Below are 22,558 nucleotides of genomic sequence, written 5' to 3' on the forward strand. Positions count from 1 at the left end.
TGTGTTTGATTTTGAAAGAAATTCAAGTTTTTATTGAATGATTAATGAAAAATTAAGGACGTTGGTTAAAATGTTTTTCTTTTAGTGAAAAGTAAAAAAAAAAAAGACTAAAACAAAAAAAAATGAAAATTTAAGCAAAATATTTAACCATGAATGGTTGATTGATCTAAATGGATTACTCCAACACCAAATATTGTAGGATTAGACAGTTATCTAAATTAACTCGGACGCTGAGGAACGAAAATTATATTTGTAATAATTATTATTTAGACGATCTACATTAACAATTACTTCTTTTAAAAGAAAAACTATATTTATAAATGTTTTATTTAAAAAGAAGCCCCCAATCAAATTTCCCTTTGTTGTATTCGTTGTAATGTATACAAAAATTAGTAATTAAATTCATAGGTAGACAAATAAGTAAAACAATTAGAAACCAAAATAATTATTATTTTGGCATCTTCTCGAGCCACCCAAAATATTATAATAAAGATTTTTTAGAGAAAGGCCAAACAAAAAAGTAACAAAGTTGGCACAAATAGCAGTTGGGACTCAATTTAAAAGGCTAAAAGTGTTAGGTGCAACTTGCAATCTATAAATATTCTAGTGTTTTCTATATAGTATGGAAGATTATTCATTTTTCCCTAGTCATTTTCATTAATTTCATTTTGTGGAATTCTAAACTTAAGTTAATGAAGCAAAGTACTTAAAACCATATTATAAAATTGCTAAACTCAACTATAAAACAATATGATTGTATCCGTAAATCAGGTGAAATTGTTCACATTCAAGCAACAAAATGCTTCATCTCAATAAAAAGCACCGTATAAAACTACAAGAATCAATACTCTAAATAATAATTTCATCTACTTGCAATAATACCCGTATCTCGCACGTACAGACTTTATTTTAACTTTAAATTTTGGATTTACATCGAGTATAAAGGTACCAACTTGAAGTTACTCCAAGTATTAGTTTTTTTATATAGAAATAATTTAATTCCAAATGTGTGGTTAAATTACACCGTTTATGAATTTTCATGAAAATATTGATTTAGTCTCTAAATTTAGCTACGTAACAATTTAGTCGGGATGATTACAAATTCATGTGAAAAAATTTAGTTTTTATGATTTAAATTTTGGTGAATTACTAAGATTATTATTTTTTATTTTTTTGAAAAAATGTAAATTACTAAGATAAAATGTGTTTTTCAACCCACGAATTTGTATGAAAGATAACAATTTGAAAGAAAATATTTTAAAAGACCTTTGAATGCAATAAATAATTTATTTACAGAAAATTGTGGGGAAAAAAAAAAAGATGAGTGGGGCCCAGTGGTCCCACCATCATGTGAATGCCAGGTCAGGTTTTAATCAAATACATGGCCTGAAACCAAGAGGCGGTTGCAACGTAAAAAAGTATAATTGTCGCATAGCTGAATTTCGAATCTTTTATCTTCAGAAGTATTATTTTAATTTTCCTTACTTGATAATGATTTTGCAACGGGATTCACTAATTGTTTAGTTATACATTAATTAAACTTATCCAATCATTCACAAATGGATAAGAATGACTTCTTTTTTAAAATACATGATTAGAATTCACGGGTTGGTTTAATTTCGTAACGTTTCTATTTTTTTTGTTATTGTTTTTTAATTTATTAACACTTCTAATCAATTAATAATGTTTGTGTTTCTTGCTTCTTATTTTTTAAAGAAGTATTTTTAAAATTGTACAGAAATTTTGGAAACAAAGAAAATAAGTTTTTTATTTTGTTTCTATTTCCAATTTGTTCCAAAACATAAATAATAACATTGTTTTGTCATTTTTCAACTGGGGCATTCTATTTTTATTTATTAAAAATGATATACATAAACAAGAAACACAAACGCTACTAAATAGGTCCTTACCAATCCTTATATTTTTTGTTTCTTGTTTCTCGTTTTTCTCTTTTAATCTATAAAAAATAATATGTATGCATTAGATATCTATTTCTTGTTATTTATTTTTATTGAAAAGAAAAGAAACATATTTAATAACTATTTCTTGTTTTTTCGTTCTCATAAATAAATTTTGAATTTAAAAAAATGAAAAAATTTATGTTATATTTATCTTTTAATATTTATTATATATTTTATAAGCGAGGAATAATAAAATAATATTTTATTTATATTTAAGAAAAAGAATTAGAGACAAGGAAGGAATAAGTTTGATTTTGTTGTTTCTACGTCATTTTAAAACATTCATTAAAAGTAAGAAAGAAAGACAATTAAGAAACTATTTCTTTAAAATTGGAAATGAAAAGTAATAAACCAACATTTCCAAATGGGTCTTACATTCTCCGAACCAACAAAAAATATTATCATTTATTTCATAAAATAAACAATTAATTTTAAGTATATATCGATATATATTTCTTTTCTAAGAAAAATTATAAAAGTTTTTTAGTGAGTCCATTATTGATAAACGTTGATGTGGAAAATTGAGGGGCACAGTTGTCTGTAATAATTTAAAAATAATTCGAATGGTGCATAAGACATGCGTATATTCCGACAGGTGGATGTACCGCTGCCAGCTCATCACACTAAATTTAATTACCAAATTAGGGATTTTTTTTCCTTCCCAAAGTTGATTGCAATCATAAGCTCTGGCATTTAATAACTTTTTAAAGTTTTAAGCTTGTTTTATTTCCGTAGTTTTAAATATATCAGTTAAATTAAAACTTTAGATCTAGAACGAATTTTCAATTGCGTATGAATTATTATTCTGAAAAAAAAAATTGCCTAGGAATTATTAAACAATTTTCAATAGTTTATTTGGTCTACTGAACTTGCTTGGATTTGTCACATTAATGCTGGGAAGTTTGCTCATCGTCGTGTGTGGCGATTGGCATGAACTTCGACTATTTCTTTTATTTGGAGGGAGCATAATGCTAGAGTTCTGTCCTCTTGCGTGCTTTGAAAGTCGAGGTTTATTATCGTTACTACATGGCCGGGAAGTTGATGTTTGAGTTCTGATCTATGTTTATCTCAGCCTGAGATTTGTTTTCATGATTTACTATCTGTCCTCTTGTCTTCTGTTTGTCCTTGGGGTGTTTGTGCCTTGATTTCAGGCTATGAGATCCTCTGTTTTTTTGTTTAATATATTTGCCTTTGCAAAAAAAATTATTAAAACTCACAAGACATAAATAGAATAAAATAATATTTTATTAGACACAAAATTAAAAGGTCACAAATACCGACATTTTATATATTTTTAAAAAATAACAAAATTAAACCAAAATAAAAAATTTAAAGATTTATTGCCTACATTAAAATTTAAGATATCATATAAATTTAGAGATTAAATAGGTAATTTAAACTAGTTTTTTCACCTAAATTTAACTATAATTATATTTCGAGGTTTAATTTGATTTTTAAGAGTAAAAGTTGGAAAAATACTATCAAGTAATTTCTATAAATAACCTCTACACGCGACTAAGTCTTTTCTTACGAGGGTGGAAATTCGAATTTTGACGATTTTTTATTTTTTATTTTTTGTCGAAGATAAGTGTCTTAATCTGTTCGGGTTTGACTACTCGATCGAATAATATATTAATTCAATAATATTTTTTGGTAATAGAAACTTTTGAGGTAAAAGCTGACGGTGGTTGTTAGTAGACATGAAAATCACACGTGGGATTTGTTTTGCCTCCCCACCAGTAACGGTTGGTCGCCGGAAGCCGCATTATTTGGACTAAAGAGACTGCAGTTTTACTCCGTAAAATCTTTGTGGTCACACTCCTGCCACGTGGATCCAATCACACACCCCCGCCCAAACCGACCTGGCCCACCATTTAACCCATACATTTATAAAATGCCAAAACAAATTGGTCGGCTCTAGAATACAAAATAACAATCGTAATAACTAATTAATTATTTATTTTGTTTTAGTACAACTAGATAGGATTTGAACCCGTCATCTTTTGGTTACACCGTTATAAATTATATTTTTATGCTTTTAACTTTCAAGAATATTGAATTTTAATATTTGAATTTTTAAAATATTTATTTCAGTTTCTTTTAACTTGAAAAACAAAAATCATTTTGATATTTATTATATTATTATTATTTTTTATCTTATACCAACTTACTCTTTCAATACTTACCTTCATTGTATGTGATATACATATATGCTCATATTCACAAAAATATGTTTATAAACATACATGAAGCTACATTATTATTCATTACAAAAGTTGTTATTTTCCCTAAACATTTTTTTGAAAGTTTAAGTATTAAATTTAGAATAATAATCATCTAAAGATAGGTAATTAGCATGAGCCATCGTGCCGACCACCACTAAAAATTTGAAAATTATTTATTAATATTTATTCTCTCTCCTCCTTCCGAGGTTCTTCTCTCTTATTTGTTGTAAAAAACACAGTAATAGTAAGTATGCAAATTTACATATCACAAGACTAGCTCACGAGAGTATGAAAAAATTTTCATACTACCTCGGTTTATTGTTTGTCAAGTCAACAACACTTTTAAGAAGAGTGTGGGTAGATGAAAATTGTTTATACAATATTTTGGCATTTGACTTTTGACTTGGATTCATTTTGATCTATTTACTTCCCAAACATTCATTTTGATTTGTCTATCAAACTTTTATTTTATTTTAGGTCGCATACTATCAAAACGTCCATTCTATCATTGTACTTTTAGAACGCTAGTTCCCAATTTGCAAAATTCTAACAAACACAAATTTTATACCCAACAAAAACTCTTTAATAAAAATACATAGACAACATTTCAAGAAGTTTTATTATTAGTGAAATGTAATGGTAAAATTACGATGAGAAAAAATGAGATAAAATTGAAAACAAACAGACCAAAATAGATGTTTTTTTTTCATACAACAAATGAAGATAAAGATATATTCGAACTCATTAACTCTTGAGATAAGTACTAATTACAGTGTTGATCAGCTTGCTTAGGTTGGCAAGAAAGAGTCCTTTTGAAACTGCAATAACCAAATTTCAAGGTATTAAAATAAAATAATTGCTAAATCTAAAAGTGATTTAAAAGAAATATATATATATAAGAAAGAGCTGGCGTGGGCCCACCATCATCCTTCCAATTTCCATTCTCGTAATATTTTTCACTACCTTCCTCAAAAGCTCTCATTACTAAGCGCTATATATAACCCTTAAAACGACGCTGTGCACCACCAGTCCACCATTAATCTCCGAAGAAGAAGAAGAAATCAATAACATAATGGAGGGAAAGGAAGAAGACGTAAGACTCGGGGCCAACAAGTTCACGGAGCGGCAGCCCATCGGCACGGCGGCCCAGAGCCAAGACGACGGCGCCAAGGACTACAAGGAGCCACCGCCGGCGCCACTCTTCGAGGCCGGGGAGCTCACCTCCTGGTCCTTCTACCGGGCCGGCATCGCCGAGTTCATCGCCACCTTCCTCTTCCTCTACGTCACCGTTTTGACCGTCATGGGCGTCGTCCGCTCCAAAGAGGCCAAGGGCAACACCTGCTCCACCGTCGGCATCCAGGGCATCGCCTGGGCCTTCGGCGGCATGATCTTCGCCCTAGTCTACTGCACCGCCGGCATCTCCGGCGGCCACATCAACCCCGCCGTCACCTTCGGCCTCTTCCTCGCCAGGAAGCTCTCCCTGACCAGGGCCGTCTTTTACATGGTCATGCAGTGCCTCGGCGCCATCGCCGGCGCCGGCGTCGTCAAGGGCTTCCAACCCAAGCCCTACGAGAGGCTCAACGGCGGAGCTAACTTCGTCGCCCCCGGCTACACTAAAGGCGACGGCCTCGGCGCCGAGATCGTCGGCACCTTCATCCTCGTTTACACCGTCTTCTCCGCTACCGATGCCAAACGAAGCGCCAGAGACTCCCACGTTCCGGTCAGTAAAAAAAGATTTGAGTAGTAATTTATTTATATTTTTAGCCTTAGACACTGAGTGGTAATTCATGGGTTAAAAAGGCTAAAAAAACTCACTAAATTTGGCAGATTTTGGCTCCCCTGCCAATTGGGTTCGCCGTGTTCTTGGTTCACTTGGCGACGATTCCGATCACCGGCACCGGCATCAACCCGGCCCGGAGCTTGGGCGCCGCCATCGTCTTCAACAAGGACTTCGCCTGGGATGACCACGTCAGTTTCTCCTTTCTTAAATCTTAATTAATTAATTTATTTATTTCGGAGAGCCCAATTTAATTATTAAATTAAATAAAATTGCAGTGGATTTTCTGGGTTGGACCATTTATCGGAGCAGCACTGGCAGCTCTGTACCACCAAGTGGTGATCAGAGCCATTCCCTTCAAGTCCAAGTGATCATCAACATCTCTTTCTTCTACACAATTTAAAAAAAAAAAAAAAAAGGCTTTTGGTGATGTTTTATTTTGTTCAAATCAAATTTCCAACACCTTTTAATTGTTGCTCTACGCTTTTGCATCTTTGTATGAATTGTGAAATGAACCCGTAAATTAAATCCATCAAGAAAGGCTTTTGTTCATGATTTATGTATTCGTAATAAGATGGTTTGGTGTTGTGTAAATTCTTCCCTTAATAAGATGTTTTTCTTTTTATTATTCCACATGTGTTCCGTTTGGTAACAATTTTATTTGTTTGTGATCTTCTAATGTTTTAAAATTAAGTGGGTAAATAATATATTTCTTTGTTTTATTATTTACATTTTAAAGCTAAATTTAAAAAGATTCAATTTTTTTTAGTTTGGCTAATACTCCAAAGTAAAAATAAAACATAATTTTCAAAATATAAAACTCAGAAAGCGGAAGGCAACCAAAAAATTAAGAAAATGGAAAATGGCAGGAGATAGGTCTCTTAGTCGTTGTATCCTCTTAATTATTATTATTCTAGAGCACACCTATCCAGAAGAATTTTATAATTGTCAAACTTAGAAGTAGTTCAACTGACTGTGGTATATATATCCGATAAAAAAGTCGTTATTGCACCTCAGATTAGATGTTAAAAAAATAAGAAGACCAATGGTTTAATTGTTTAAGTACTCTTGTTCACTAAATATGTACTCCAAATTATATACGGTTTTGTTAAGAATACAATTATATACGGTTACAAAGTTCAAATTTGTATATTTTATGTTTTAATCATAATAAATAAATGAATATTTATTGTAGGGAATTTGATTAAACATGATTTTTATAATTGAGTTTACCCAGCCTGTAAGTAAATTCGCAGAAATTCATTGTTTTCTTAATTATTGATTATTCTCAAAACTCTGTTAAAAAAAATGTATTCTCAAAACTACCCTAATTATTCTGTTTAGAAAAACCCTAATAGGCCAAAAAAATTCCGTTTTTAAACGAAGGCTGCCCAATCAGATGATGCCATGTCATGTGATTGTCCTGTCAGCTTTACAAATCCATGGCCAAGAATCAGCTGGCGGCTACAACCTAACCAATGGTTGCCATTTTATAAATTCCAAATACATAATAAATGTTTTGTGATTATTTTAAATAACTTATTAGCCGAAAAAAAAAAAAAAAGAGACAACCTCATCATCTTGATTATTATATTAAATGCGTTGCGTTTGGCTGATAATGATAACATAAGTTATTATCAGCTCACCCCTATCTTATTTATATATAATAGTAAAAGAAAATATAAGATAGTCCTAATCTTTGAGGTAATTTTAAATTATTAATCTTTTAAAATTATCAATTTATTTTTTATTTATTAAAATTTCTTAATTAAGTCATTGCATGAAAAGACGAGATTTATTAACAACAAACTAATAATGCATATTAAATTATTGTTTTAAATTTTTAATTGCAAATTTTTAGACATGTAGAGATCTTATTTGGACATCCCACTTGAAAATTTTTAATACATTTAAAAATAAAATTTTGGAATTTTTAAAAAATTAAAGACTTGGGAATTACTTCAAATATTAGAAACTTATATTATATTTAACTCACATTTTAAATTTTAGCCTAATATCCCATTTACTCCCACTAATATGAAATTTAGTATTTTTCATTGCTAAATGATTAAAGCTGAGGTAGTTTAGTTATTATAATTTTCTAAAACGATGAAAAGTGTATTTAATTGTAAAATCAACTTAAATATAGTTTAAGATAAAGACGTAATTAACAACCATTTTTAAAATTTCAATATTTGTCTCAATTGGAATACTGAAGAAGGTCTTGATTGTAATTTAATGGAGGTCATTTCACTAATTTAAAAATATTTATTGTATTGAATTATGAATTTATTTTCAGTGGATCAAAAATATTGATAGGACTCGTAATTGTATACCTATCAATGTATTAATGGTAACCTAAATAAATCAATAGGAATGCAGTCAATACTCATATAGAAAAGTCATTTCTCCAAAAAACAGAAATGAAAAAAAAAAAACACATGGAAAAATCAATAAGGGCTCGTTAGCTTTTATTTTTCTCTCTAAAATAAGACATTTGAATTTGTTGTAAAAACATACGTTATAAACTCCGATTAAAAAATCTTGAATTCGAAATTCCACGAAATCTATTGATAATTTGAATTGACACCATTATACTTATTTAATTGGACCTTAGTTTGAGTGCAACCCGTTAACCTTGATTTAACATTTTTTAGTTTCAAGAAGACTTGAACAAAAATACTCTTAAAAATTTGAACCAAAGTTCATGTATTTTTTGCTTTCCTCATCTAGTATAGTTTTTAAGATTATAATTGAAGTTTTGACTTTTTTTTAATGGTAATAATGACTTAAATTATGCAACAACCTTTTACCTTTTAAGTTTTACAAATCAACATTAACTATATTAAACAATACAAGATTATTATTAGAAAAAGTTGCCACCATAATATTCAAAAAGTGTTTTTTCTTTAATTTAACACACTCGGGATGAAATATACGACTTAACCCGTTGAACTTTGATTCATATTCAAATCTGTCCATTACTTTTTTATCAATCCATTTGTTTATTTAAATTAATGGCAAGTTATGCTTTAATTTTATTTATTATTTAATAATGATATTATATCAAAGTATAATGAACTAAAATAGATATACATTATAAAGTGATAATTTTTAGTATGGTAATTTTAGAGCTTGAAGAGTAATTTTGGTTTCCTACCTTTAACGAAACAATTTTAAATTGGTTTTCGACTAAGAAACAATTTTAATTTACATATAAGATTTATTGATATATCAAAAATTGAATGAAACAAAAATAACTCTACTGTTAATTTAGATGATAAATAAATAAATGAAAACTCGTCTCCCTATAATACACAATCATCACGTATATCTAATTTCCAAAAGTCCTCTAAGAAAATGGGCAAAGAAACAAACTATATAGTACACATGAAATCAAAATTCCGCTCATTTTTCCTTCCATGTGCATGACCAAACACGAGCTAAACATGATGATTTTTTACGTAACCACCGCTGCATATCAATTTCCACAATTACCCTTAGAAAACACCCAAATTACGATCGAAACCTTATCATAATCTTCGAGACATCACATCATCGATCTGGTCCAAATGGACGGTGGGCGGCGGAGGCCGCACTATACCCCATTGTCCACTCTACTTCAGCCCTTGTGGCTCATCTTTCGCCACGTGGATCAATCATTATCCGCCAAACCGACCGGGGCTACTCTGTCATTATGCTCATCCCTCCAGAAAACCCCAGAAAAATGATTGGTCGGTTGTGAAAATAAACAATTAAATTTTAAAAATAAATTATACTCCTCGCCTGTTAGAATCAATTTTGTCCAACACGGTGAAAAAAAAACAGCTCATTATTTTTAAAATTTTTATTATTTTTTAGTTTTAATTGTTAAACATGTAACAAGGGTTAGAATCAAATTGATCTTGATTGACGAGGAAGTAAGTATTTCTTTGTAAATTTTTAAAAAATATTTAGGTACTGGCCAGTGATAATGTATTTTCTTCAATTTTAATTGAATATTTGATAGTTAATAGAGATAAATGTGAAAGTAATTTTATTTTTTAAATAAAATTTTCAACAGTAAGAAAATGGAGATAGTGACTTTATTAATTTTTTTAAAATAATTAAATTCACTGGGTTGTGGGTCCCATTATATTCTCACTAAATTCACTATATAACACAACTCTTCTCGTCACTCTTCTCAGCCAAAAAAAAGGAAAAAAAAAAGAGAAGAGAAACCACCACCATTCTCCGCCGTCTGTCGTTCGCCGCCGTGAGAAACAGAGGAGTTTACCGAAATGGAAGGGAAGGAGGAGGATGTGAGACTAGGAGCGAACAAGTTCAACGAGAGGCAGCCGATTGGGACGGCGGCGCAGAGCCAAGACGATGCGAAGGACTACAAGGAGCCACCGCCGGCGCCGCTGTTCGAGGCGGAGGAGCTGACTTCGTGGTCGTTTTACAGAGCTGGAATCGCCGAGTTCATCGCCACTTTCCTCTTCCTTTACATCACCGTTTTGACCGTCATGGGCGTCGCCCGCACCAACGAGGCCAAAGGCAACAGCTGCGGCACCGTCGGAATCCAGGGCATCGCCTGGGCCTTCGGCGGCATGATCTTCGCCCTCGTCTACTGCACCGCCGGCATCTCCGGCGGCCACATTAACCCCGCCGTCACCTTCGGCCTCTTCCTCGCCAGGAAGCTGTCCTTGACAAGGGCCATCTTTTACATCGTGATGCAGTGTCTCGGCGCCATCTGCGGCGCCGGCGTCGTCAAGGGCTTCCAACCCAAGCCCTATGAGAGGCTCAACGGCGGAGCTAACATGGTCGCCGCCGGCTACACTAAAGGCGACGGCCTCGGCGCCGAGATTGTCGGCACCTTCATCCTCGTTTACACCGTCTTCTCCGCCACCGACGCCAAACGTAGCGCCAGAGACTCCCACGTTCCGGTTAGTAAAAAAGCCTAAAAAGATTTGAATAGTAATTTATTTATATTTTTTAAAGCCTAAAATGATTCACTAAATTTGGCAGATTTTGGCTCCCCTACCAATTGGGTTCGCCGTGTTCTTGGTTCACCTGGCCACAATTCCGATCACCGGCACCGGCATCAACCCGGCCCGGAGCTTGGGCGCCGCCATCATCTTCAACAAGGACAAAGGCTGGGACGACCACGTCAGTTTCTTAACCTTAACCCCATTTTTCAATCTCAGCCGTTGGATTTCTCTGACAAACTTTATCTCTTTGATTATTGCAGTGGATTTTCTGGGTCGGACCCTTCATCGGCGCCGCGCTGGCCGCTCTGTACCACCAAGTCGTGATCAGAGCCATCCCCTTCAAGTCCAAGTGAGCGAATAAATCTCAGCCGTCCGATGCTGGATATCAAAAATTCCCAATCTTCAAATCCGGCCGTTTATGCTTTTTCACTGTTGTAATTTTAATCAAACTGTATCATTATTATTACCATCTCTCTCTTTTTGATTTTAATTTTAATTTCTAGTTTTGTTTTTGTCTTTGTGCGTGAAGCGATGTTGTTATCTGTAATTATATGTGTGGCTGTGAAGCTATGTGTGGTCAAATTTAAAAAAAGAAAAAAAGAAAAAGGGAAAAAGGAAAAAATAATAATAATGAAACCCACTGGCCACTCTTCTCCCACCTGCTCTGTGCGACTTGTCGTTTTTTAATGTCGTTGAATTATTGTAGGGTTTTGAAATTTTTTGAAATATTAGGTGTCTGTGTCTGTGTCTGTGTCTGTCTGTGTGTCCCCACATTTCAATTTCTGCAATGTTCTGTTCTTATCCCATCTGTTCATGGATATTAATTTATAGGACTCTTCTAGTTGCGTTTTGATCGGATAATTCTATAATATGCATACAATTTGTTAATACGGGAAGTGTATTCAAGATGAGATTGGTGGAAAAATAGAATTTATTTGGGTGTAAACAAAAGTGGGTGGAACTAATTAATTAGATAGTGATGGATGAGAATATATATATATATATAATATTCGTTTACCAAGAAATTAATATAATATATTAATTACAAAATTATTAGATTTAAATTACAAAAACTCTTTCAACTTAGTCTAATTCAACGGGTTATATTAAGATTTTTATACCTAAAGAATGGTCATAATTAAGGGATAATTTAAGGCTTAACATAATTAATTGTAAGTATTAATTTTACTATTTGTCCAAGTTAAGGGTTCGGTTCGTGGACGTTAACTCGCTTGGAGTTGAAGAATAAAAAGTGAATACATATTCTTTTCTTTTTTTTTTTTTGAAAAAAGTAAATATATATCCTTAAAATTGAAATATTAGAATATTTCACCCCACAAAGAAAAAAGTAGGTCCCTATCGTGATCATGAATATGCAAAAAAATTAAACGTTACTATACATGTTTTTTTTTTTCCCTGAGAATATTCGTTACGTAAAAGTCAATTTTAGAGCCTAATTGTCAATCCCACTACTCTCCATCTCTATCTGTGGAGTGGTGGGAGGATATTGTTGAATAATAGTGACAGAAGTTATAAATATAAGATAAAAGCCCTAAAATAATTAGTTAAAACTTTGGTCTTTATTACCAATAACTCATTACCAACCTCATTATATTATTTATTTAGCCTAATTACACTTCAATAATTCACCCTCCATTTTCCCCACTTCATTAAAGGTTCATTTTATTTTTTTATACAATTTAAATTAACATATGATGATATATTTGAATTCAAATGGCGCAAAAGGAGTTACAAAAGATAAGTTTTATAGATCAAAACTAACACGTGAAAATTAACTTGTGATTTCTATACTTCCTGCCTCTATTAACTTGAAACTATAAAAGAAGAAACACAAAAGAAATAACTAAGAGAAATGCAAAAGACTTTCATCTAAAAATTGGCATTTGGAGGTAAATTGGGGTAGTAGTATCTTGACTCCAAAATCTGCCTAGGTCCTGCTGAATGACCTGTTGGTCAGGGTAAGTTGGTCTGGAGTGAGCCTCTTCGTGATACCTGCAAAAACAGGCAGGACATTTCAACACTCAAGTTAGTTAAGAATCCGAATTTAGATAGAACAACTTCAGACAGATTCTCATACCTGATTTGATGGAGTGAGAGTGTATTTATAATAGTCAAGGGGGTAGCTACCTACTGGCTGTTATATCAAGATATTGGTTTGTTCGGTCGAGTGACCTCCCCGTGTCCATCGATCCATAGCAACTTTCGGGCTATCATTATCTTTGGATATGATGCCTGAGGGATATTTGGCCGCCTCCAAGTATTTGGAGCCGACCTGCCAGGTCGGCCTAGTGATTTCTTAAGAACAGGTCGATCTCCGACAGTTAGCCCCCAAAATAGTATATAGAAATACAGTCTACGAGTTATATATGAGAGTATTTGTTTGGCTAAAACCCTTAATATTTGATTACGTTTTTAGTTCAGTTCCTATTGTTTTAAAAAAATTAATTTAGAATGCTATTGTTTCAACATTTTTTCAAATATACCATTTACTTGGATGAATGTTAAAATTTGATAATAATAGATTTATGACATGATATTTAAATTTAGGAGATGAATAGAGCCTTGTAAGAGATGCAAGTTTTTTATTCCTCTAATATTCTCCAACGAAAATGGTGTAATTAAAAATTTAAATATAAAAGACAAAATTAAAGTTTTTTAAATAACAGAGTAAATTGAAAAAAAAATACTGAAATCGTTTGATCCTACAATCTTGCCATTCAATAATTATGGACTAAGCCCTCTACTAAGTTCACGATGTTGATGGACTGGGCTTAGGTGCAGGAGGCTGGCCCAATGTATTTTCATGGGCCGTACCCGATATCTTTCTGCCCACGACATTAACTCTAAAATAATTTATTCCAATTTTAGTTACATTTAAAAATTAAACAAATTTGGACAGTATGTTTCAATTATGATTAAAATTAAGTGTGTTAGTTACTACCAATATGGTAAATCTTGATACGTCAATTACAGTTGAGCTAGCTAAGTTTGCTTTTGACGAAATGAAACTATTTAAATTCATTTACGTACCTTCTCTCATAAGATAATTTTATAAATGGTAGTTTTAGAATACAAAGGTTGTACTCCAAATATGTATAGTTTCTTTCTTTCTTTTTCTTTTTTCTTTTGGTTTCTTGACAATTGACTAGCCCTTCCTATTTTAAAGGTATTTTTGTTTTTCATTTCTGAGGAAAAATTACAAAGGAAAAAAAGAAAAAGAATTTTTGTCATCTAAAAAATGAATTTATAATGGAAATATAAATTTTCGATTAAAAAATCATGTCGAATCTCCACTCCCACATATTATTCTACCAAAAAGTAGTAGACAAAATTAAACTAAATTTATGAGTTAATTGTCATTAATATTTAAATTTATTTATTTTTTCAAGTAAAATAAATTTGAAGAGGAGAGTTTTGAATCTTCAACTTGATTTCATCCATACTCAAGTTGGCTTAAATTCATTTATCAATCTTGAGTTAATTTCATAAATGTTTTTTTTATACAATAAATGGTGGTGTTAAGTACAATGTTCTCCTTCCAAATCCGTATAGTATTTTGAATGTATTTTTGTTTTGCATTTATAAGAAAATCTTAAATTAGAAGGGAAAAAAATCATTGATAGGGTATATAATTAATCATCATCCATTTTTTAACAATATTTTATTCTCAATTTTAAAGAAAAAATTGATGATAAGACGTGCATTTGATCATCCATTAAGTTAAAAGGAACATAATGTAAAAGAGAAACATAATCTTAAAAATATTTAGCAATAAAAATTATATTGAAAAAAAAATACAGAAGATTTGCAAAAATATGGAAGAAACTATTGGCTGCCATCGTAAGTAATTGCATTATAGAGATTTAAACCTACAAACTTTAGATTAAAAATTGACTATTTACCCACTCTACCCAACTAATTATGGTAGGTTTTTTTAAGTAACTAATTATGTTAGTTAAAGATGTGTATACAGTGTGTTAAAGAGATGATCAGGTTAGGTGGTGTGGTCATGCAATATCAGTCAGTCGTCTCTATAAGAGGTGATAGAAACGATCATGTTAGACGACGACCATACAAAGTAGGTCGTCTCTAATTCTGATTTTTTAAAAAAATTTATTTTAATCCGCCGTGACGCTATCAAAGCACCACATTTGGAAGTCATCTTCGAGATGACTTGGTGATAGAATTTCTTTTTCATTTTAACATTATTCCACGAACAAATTTGGTGATTGTATTATTTTGAAAATAATTTTCAAAATTACCAATATTAAAAGGAAAAAAAATCCCATCTATAAGCGCCAAGAACTGGCACACGTCCCAAGAAGTTAAGCATGTGGAGACATATACTCGATCACTCGATCGGTTTCGACGCTGACTTCATATTTACTGATATACCCTCAAGACTAAAGGGTAAAATGGTCAAATTTTCACCAATTCGCAATTCCTTCCTTCCACGTCTTGCTTAATATCTATTTTATTTTACTTTTTGAAAAAAAATCAAATTATCTAAATTAATATACGATAGTCAAATGGATAATTATTCGAACCTTTTTTTTTTCCTTTTTCCTTTTATTTGAATGTTCGAAAATAGACACACAATTAAATTAAGAGCCCAAAGGTTTTAATCTTTAATTAAGACCCATTAACATTCAACCATTACCATTTCTTAAAAAATTTTCGCTTTAATTTCTCTGGAAAATGATACGTAATTTCCCATCTTCAGGTTCAAGAATTAGCAAAACGCCATCGAAATGTCAATTTCATTTGGCTAGAACCGAAGTCGTAGACGCTATTTCTCTGCTCTCCGCGAATGAATTAGATCTCTTGTTTCGCTTCGATTTCCCCAGAAATTAACACCCATTTCGCTCCAATTTCTTTCTTCCGAATCACGATATACCCTTTTTCCCCCCTTTCTGTTACTGGGTTTTAGCGGGAAAGTATGTCGGACGCCTTGATCAATGGATTGTCCGGAGCTGGAGGAGGGATCATTGCTCAGCTCATCACATACCCTCTTCAAACTGTAAATCTTTCGACTTTCCACTTTATGGCGCTGTAATTTGTTTTCTTCTTCCCTTGTTCATGCCAGAGGCCTTTGGTTTGTTCTTGCAGGTGAATACCCGTCAGCAAACCGAGCGCGATGTGAAGAAGGAGAAGAGGAAACTTGGAACATTTCAACAGATGTGCCAGGTGCTCTCAATTTCCTTCAATGTTTGTATGGTTAACGAGGGATACTGTTCTTGTTGGTAACCAGCTCTTTGGTTGATTCGTGAACAGGTTGTAAAACATGAAGGATGGGAGCGGCTCTACGGTGGCTTGGCGCCGTCTCTGGTGGGTACGGCTGCTTCTCAGGTGAGACCTCATTTCAGCCCATCTGACTCTTTCGAATTTCAGTGTCAAATTTGTCTTGGTTACAAAGTTACTGCGAGAGTGGGGCTTTTTGGTTTCTGATTTTTGTTAGAATTGGAAAATGCGATTCACTTTCTGTTGTGTGTGAAGCGGATCAGCAGAACATTTAGAATTTGATTGTTGATGCAGTTGAGGAGAATTTGCGTTTTCCTTAGTTACATGGAAGCATAGTGAAAAATTGTCTTGTCACTTTATAGAGGATTCCAACAATTACTAGTCTGTGTTCTCTTCCTTATGCACTCTTTTAGTTGGACAAATGCAGGAAGGTATTATGACATAGACTCGTGAGAGTCTCATGAAAGAGGAAATTCTTCCAATTCTATTGCCAAACTTTCGAATATGGCCCTAACATGTTATTACTTGATATCCTTAATTAGGTAGCATCAATTATTAATGTTGTGGAGGTTGCTCAAGTTATTGAGTTCTATTAATACGTTGTTGAAAACAAAAGGTTAATATTTTCACCAAAGTGAACTAAATATTTTGATTAGATTTTTTCCAGCAGCACGTCAGTGAATCATAAGCGTCCATACTGCATACTGTCATGTTGAATTCCCTGTTTTCAGTTCTATACTATATAATTTCTTTCAAAATAAAGTTAACTTTGAACTTATTGTTGGAATATTGGCAGTAACTTATCCTGTCTTTTACCAGTGTTATGATTTATGAAAATGATTTATATATGAAGATTTGATATTTACTACTTTCTTATTCTCTGTGCTTTAGTTGCTCTATACCTGTACTCAAAAAAAAAAAAAAAAACCTCTATCACTAGATATGTGTAGAAAAATGGAGCTGTTTGGTGCTAGACAGGGATTTATTAAATGTAAAAAAATGTTTTTGAGCTCATGGATTAGAATTAGAGAAAGGGCACGTACATTATATATATAAAAGGCAACAACTGGTGTTCTACACATCTAATTCGTTCATTTTCAGTGATGATTACATTGAAATGGAAGAATGTCAACTTTTTTCTTGAGCTGCTTACTGATTTTAGCAAGGATAAAGTACATTTATATAAGTGTAGCTGTTTTAATGCCTCCACTTTTTATTTTTTATTTTAAAGAAAAAAAAACCATTTCCCTTTGAAAGTATATAGTTACAAATACCCATTTGGCTACAAGAAAGAGATTTCTATTTGAACATTTGCACAAGTTTGTTTTCTTTATTTAGATTTGTCATCTGTGGTATCTTACATTTGCACAAACTTTTGTTGTCGGTGTAGGGTGTCTACTATTATTTCTACCAAATATTCAGGACCAAGGCTGAAGCTGCTTCTCTTGCACGAATGAAGGCAGGGGTTGGGGATGGATCAGTTGGGATGCTTTCCTCTCTTCTGGTGGCTGCCATATCTGGGTTTGTTTATAAAGTCGTTAAGATTTGAGTTTTTTTTTATTATTTTCATTTTGATAAAAAAAAACCTTCATTTTCGAACAAAAGAGAAGGGATACAAGAAAGGGAATGAAAAAGAAACACTCAGCTAGAAATAAGGGAGCTAACAGAAAATTACTCTAACTGGTAGAAAAAAGCAAGTTATAATTACAAAAAAGGGGGGGAAAGGGCACAACATAGAGGCCCAACAGTTTATTGCCGAAACTGGTGTCTTCCCAAGAGTTGCTTGATTAAAAAAAATCATATGGCTCCTTTCCAACCAAAGTTTCTACAGGTTTGCCTTCCTTGGCACTGACAAATAACTTATCTTCTTTTCATCTAAGGGTTTGCCATTAAATTAAGTCACTTATTACAACTACTACCTAACCATCTGTACTATGCAATTCTTTGTTCTTCCCCTATAATTTGTCTAAAAAAATTTTCATTCTTTAGGTGTGTTAATGTGCTGTTGACAAATCCTATATGGGTTGTAGTTACACGAATGCAGGTAATAATATATTATGACACGTATATTGTTTTATTTGCACTTCCATTTTGAGAGAACTCATTGAATTCTAATTGTATCCGAGTACAAGGAAATCAATTTGGGATGTCACCCTCAAGGGTTCAGCATAGTATCAAACCCCTTTTCCATTATATTGTTTTATTAATGAGATAGCCTTGCCTTTTTTTTTATTACCAAATTTTGGTTTTTGCTTCTTCTACTTGATGTAATTCCCACTTTTGGCTTGGATTTTTTGACCTTTGATTCATCTTAAAGAAAGTCTGTTTTGGGGGGTTCGAGAGGATTTCAACCATTAAAAGAATTGTGTTAATCTTCATATAAAAAAAAAAGAATCGTGTTAATCTCTCTCTCTCTCTCTTCTGAAACTTTTATCGGTTTACATCCAAAATTCTAAATACAGTTGCCAAACACCTTAGATATTGGCTCCATTTTCTCTCTGTCATTGCACTTATTGATGTTAACTTCCCTAAGGAGCATTATGAAGTAAACTCCAATAAGAAGCAGTTTCGGAATTGTAAAAGATGGCACGGGATTTGAAAATTTTTAAATGACATGATTTGTGATATCATTTTTCAGACGCATAAAAAAATCTCAAAGCCGTCTCTGCCTGCTGGAGCACCATTGACTCCTGTAGATGGAATAATTCAAACAGCAGTTGATCCTCCATCCTACAGAACCACTCATGCTGTAAGTAACAAATATCCATGTACTAGTTTCCATGGCAGCTGTAAACTCTTTATTGCATGATCTGCTGCCTATAAATTGTGAGCTAGGGTGAGAACGAAGGCAGACGTGTTTTTTCTGGACTTAACTGCTTGAGCAATATTCTGCTACCACGAGTTCCTTAGTTATAACGATATCTCTGTAATTAGTTTATCTTTTCTCCGGTTCTGTCTGCCAGAATCAAATTTGGATCTGTAGATCGCCAATCCATCATCTGACTCTATGATTCATTTGGGATAATCAGCATTTTTCTTTTTCTTGGGGTTAATTTCTTATCCATTTGTTGAAAATAGGACATTTGAGGATTTCAAGTTCATGAGAAGCCCCCCTCCCCCTCTTTTGTTATGAAATCTTTGTTTAATATTTCATTTGATTTTCCTTGAATTGAATATTTTCTAGATTTAATGAATTTTTTTTGCTGACATATGAATGGTTCCCTTTTCTTTGAGTAGCTGAAAATTATGACTGCTAACAGTTGTCCCCCCTGAAGTTAACCGATATCTCAATATATTGACAAGACATACAGATGCTCTTAAGAGTGCAAACCCAAAAGCAGTACTCATTTTTTCTTTATTTGGTCTGAGTTGGGAAAGAATGTGACATAAATGTACCGATATTGAGAGATTTAGTCAGCAAGTGATATCACATAAACATTTTTTCTCTTCACTTTTTATATCTTCCAGCTCTATCTTGTTTGTTAAAGTAAGTTTTTTCTCCCATTTAAGTTGTCTCTTCTCCTTCTTGTCGTGGCAAACAGACTCCACTAAAGACATTTGACTGAGTTTATTCGATTTTGAAAAACGTGATTCAATCTTCAGATTCAAGAACTTTACGATGAAGCTGGAATCAGGGGTTTCTGGAAAGGAGTAATCCCAACATTGATCATGGTACTTGGGAAATAAACTTTGTGTTTATACATGAGGAAAACACTACTAAATGATCCTTTCTTGATCACAGGTTAGCAATCCTTCTATACAGTACATGCTGTATGAAACAATGTTGAGTAAATTGAAGAAACGACGTGCCTTACGCAAGGATGGCAATGGAGTTACTGCATTAGAGGTAACCTTTACCCTGACCTCTATAACTCTTGACATTACCACATTTTGATCATGTCCGGGATTGATTTGTCCACTCATAAGTTATAATTTGTTTTTCCAGTGTTTCATGGCAAGCTAACACTTTTGAGATTTGACTACTTGTGTAGATATTTTTTCTCGGTGCCTTTGCAAAACTTGGAGCTACTGTAGTAACCTATCCTCTTTTAGTTGTGAAGGTGAATTCTCTAAGCTTGTGAAGAAAATAGGATTTCATTTCTATTCCTTAAAAAAGCTTCAGTTTTAAGACATTTGCTCCATTCTTACAACTGTTTCAGTTAATTTTTTCTCATATTTCATACCGGTTGGCGCTATATGCTGAAGCTCGTGTTTACTCGTCTAGCATGCATCAGAGTAATTTTTTTTTTAATCCAACTGTTTTCTTTGCAGGCTAGGCTTCAAGCGAAACAGATTGTAGCTGGAGACAAAAGACATCAATATAAAGGTTTGGACTCGTGCGATAATCTCCCCAGTTATTCTGAACATAGTATCTTCCACCAGTAAAAAGTGGTGGGAGGGTTAAAAGTAGTTATGTTCTCCCAGTCTTGCCTGCTGCTTGTTCTTTTACTGTCTTGGTTTGCCTTTAGGTTAGCTTAAATTCTCATAGGTCAACAATGTCTCCTTTCCAATTGGATGCCCAAAAGCTGAAAAACATGATTCTTTGAAAATGCAGCTATGGTCATTGTGTCTGTGATATTCAATAGGGGAGAGAGATTATTGAAAAAGGAGAGCTAAGGAAGCAAAGTGGGAAAATTTGGTGGGAAAAGGGATGGAAATCATAAGGAGATTTCGAGTTATCTGCGTGGTAGTAGACCTCTCGACTTTCATATGGTTATATTTGCGAGCATGGCAGGTTTCCAAAGACGAACCTGTTGGTCTAGTTTGGATTCATCGGTTACAAGTTCTTAAATTACTTGTAAACTATCATGGGTTTGCCTAGTGGTCAATAAAGGTAAAAGACTCAAAGAGAATGGGTTCAAATTATAATGGTCCTTGGATTTTAATATCCTACGAGTTACCTTAATAGTGTCAGGCATTTGTCCCATGAAAATAGTCGAATAGTCGAGATGTAGAAAGAAAGAGTTCTTATAGTATTTTTATCCTTAGCATTCTTCTATGCTGCAAGTCAACAATTTTTCCGCCCCTGCAAACTAATCCCACTTCTTATCCAGGCACATTGGATGCCATCATCAAAATGATCCGATACGAAGGACTGTATGGATTTTACAAAGGGATGGGCACGAAAATCGTCCAGAGTGTTCTGGCTGCAGCTGTCTTGTTCATGGTCAAGGAAGAACTCGTCCGGGGCGTCCGGTTCCTTCTTGCGAAGGATGCAGCTGGTAGAATAAAATCAAAGCCTCAATGATCCGGTGATTCCTATATGACTCATTACAGGTCTTTAAGAAAGTTATCCAAGCTTGCAATTTATCTCTTACTATCTTTCTTATACAGCTTAGTGCAGCATTCTTTACCAAACGTTTATAAAATTGTTAGGAAATTTAATTATGTCCTAGAAAAGATAGGTATAAGATTTGGCCTGGAAATTGCCAATTGAAATATATCAATATGTTATAGCAGGAATATCTGATTCATGTGGAATCTTATTGTACTTAGAGATTATTATATTGTTACTCTCAGATTAATAAATTTATGAGGATGACCATTACCCTCCCATTATGTAGCTTATATCTTCCCAATTTTTCTTTTAAGTTTGAAGTTTATTCTTGTTTTTAATTTGATCTTTGAAATTAAAAGTCATAGTAGTTCCTATGCCCCCAACGGGCAGATCGGTTGGCAATAACTTAGGATATGATCAGCTGCCCATAACTTAGGATTTCTTGATCATACTGGCTTAGAGGTTTCAAGCTTGACTCTTTCGACGAGCTCAATATAAAAAATTCTTGATATCTTCCGAAGGTCTTTGGACGGGTGCGGTTGGGTGCCCTTTACGTAGGGGGGCAAAAATATGACTCCCACCCAGTTATAAAAATAAAAAGTAAAAAAGTGATACTAATCAAATAAATACAAGTATGTAATAATAAAAACTAAAAGATCATTTGTAAAAAACAAGAATAAATAAGATAAATAAAATACTGATGGATTTTTTAGATTTAATCTATGAATATTTAAGTTAATAATCTATTATGCGATGGTATAAAATAAGAGCATGCTCATGCTAGTAATCCATATGAACTGTAATTATTCTTTAGAATTGTTATTTGTAATTATTTAAAAGGCTAAATTACTAGGATGTCTTAAACTTTTAGGAGCACGTCAGGTAGTATAATAAGCTTTCAAATATTTTGATGAACTTTTGATTTTTTTGTCTAATAAGCTTTTGCCATGAACTCATAAACTAGTTTTATTAATTATTTAAGTATTACACGTGGACAAATTTTCTTAAGCATAGACGCTTGTTGGTGTAAACATTATATTGACACCTACTTCTTCCATTATAGGAGGTTCGAACTTCCATACCTT

General features: G+C 33.0%; 3 protein-coding genes across 3 annotated transcripts; all 3 read left to right on the forward strand.

Moving 5' to 3' along the window:
* The first annotated feature begins 5,190 nt into the window (after positions 1-5,190).
* On the forward strand, positions 5,191-6,591 carry LOC111023750 (aquaporin PIP1-2). Its single transcript, XM_022301230.2, has 3 exons — positions 5,191-5,906; positions 6,014-6,154; positions 6,242-6,591. The coding sequence occupies exons 1-3, from the start codon at positions 5,259-5,261 to the stop codon at positions 6,332-6,334; spliced, it is 882 nt and encodes a 293-aa protein (XP_022156922.1). The 5' UTR covers positions 5,191-5,258; the 3' UTR covers positions 6,335-6,591.
* Positions 6,592-10,138: 3,547 nt separating this feature from the next.
* On the forward strand, positions 10,139-11,445 carry LOC148209252 (putative aquaporin PIP1-4). Its single transcript, XM_088117027.1, has 3 exons — positions 10,139-10,888; positions 10,971-11,111; positions 11,194-11,445. The coding sequence occupies exons 1-3, from the start codon at positions 10,244-10,246 to the stop codon at positions 11,284-11,286; spliced, it is 879 nt and encodes a 292-aa protein (XP_087973153.1). The 5' UTR covers positions 10,139-10,243; the 3' UTR covers positions 11,287-11,445.
* A 4,177-nt stretch (positions 11,446-15,622) lies between these two features.
* Positions 15,623-21,758, forward strand: PXN (Mitochondrial substrate carrier family protein). The gene is made up of 11 exons (XM_022301216.2): positions 15,623-15,974; positions 16,064-16,141; positions 16,229-16,303; positions 17,586-17,716; positions 18,185-18,239; positions 18,834-18,944; positions 19,799-19,867; positions 19,938-20,042; positions 20,188-20,256; positions 20,468-20,522; positions 21,250-21,758. Exons 1-11 carry the CDS (start codon positions 15,894-15,896, stop codon positions 21,441-21,443), a joined length of 1,023 nt encoding a protein of 340 aa, XP_022156908.1. The 5' UTR covers positions 15,623-15,893; the 3' UTR covers positions 21,444-21,758.
* Positions 21,759-22,558: the final 800 nt, after the last annotated feature.

Source organism: Momordica charantia (assembly GCF_013281855.1).
Source record: "Momordica charantia cultivar OHB3-1 chromosome 9 unlocalized genomic scaffold, Mcharantia_2.0 BLBB01000009.1, whole genome shotgun sequence".
Classification (NCBI taxonomy): Eukaryota; Viridiplantae; Streptophyta; class Magnoliopsida; order Cucurbitales; family Cucurbitaceae; genus Momordica; species Momordica charantia.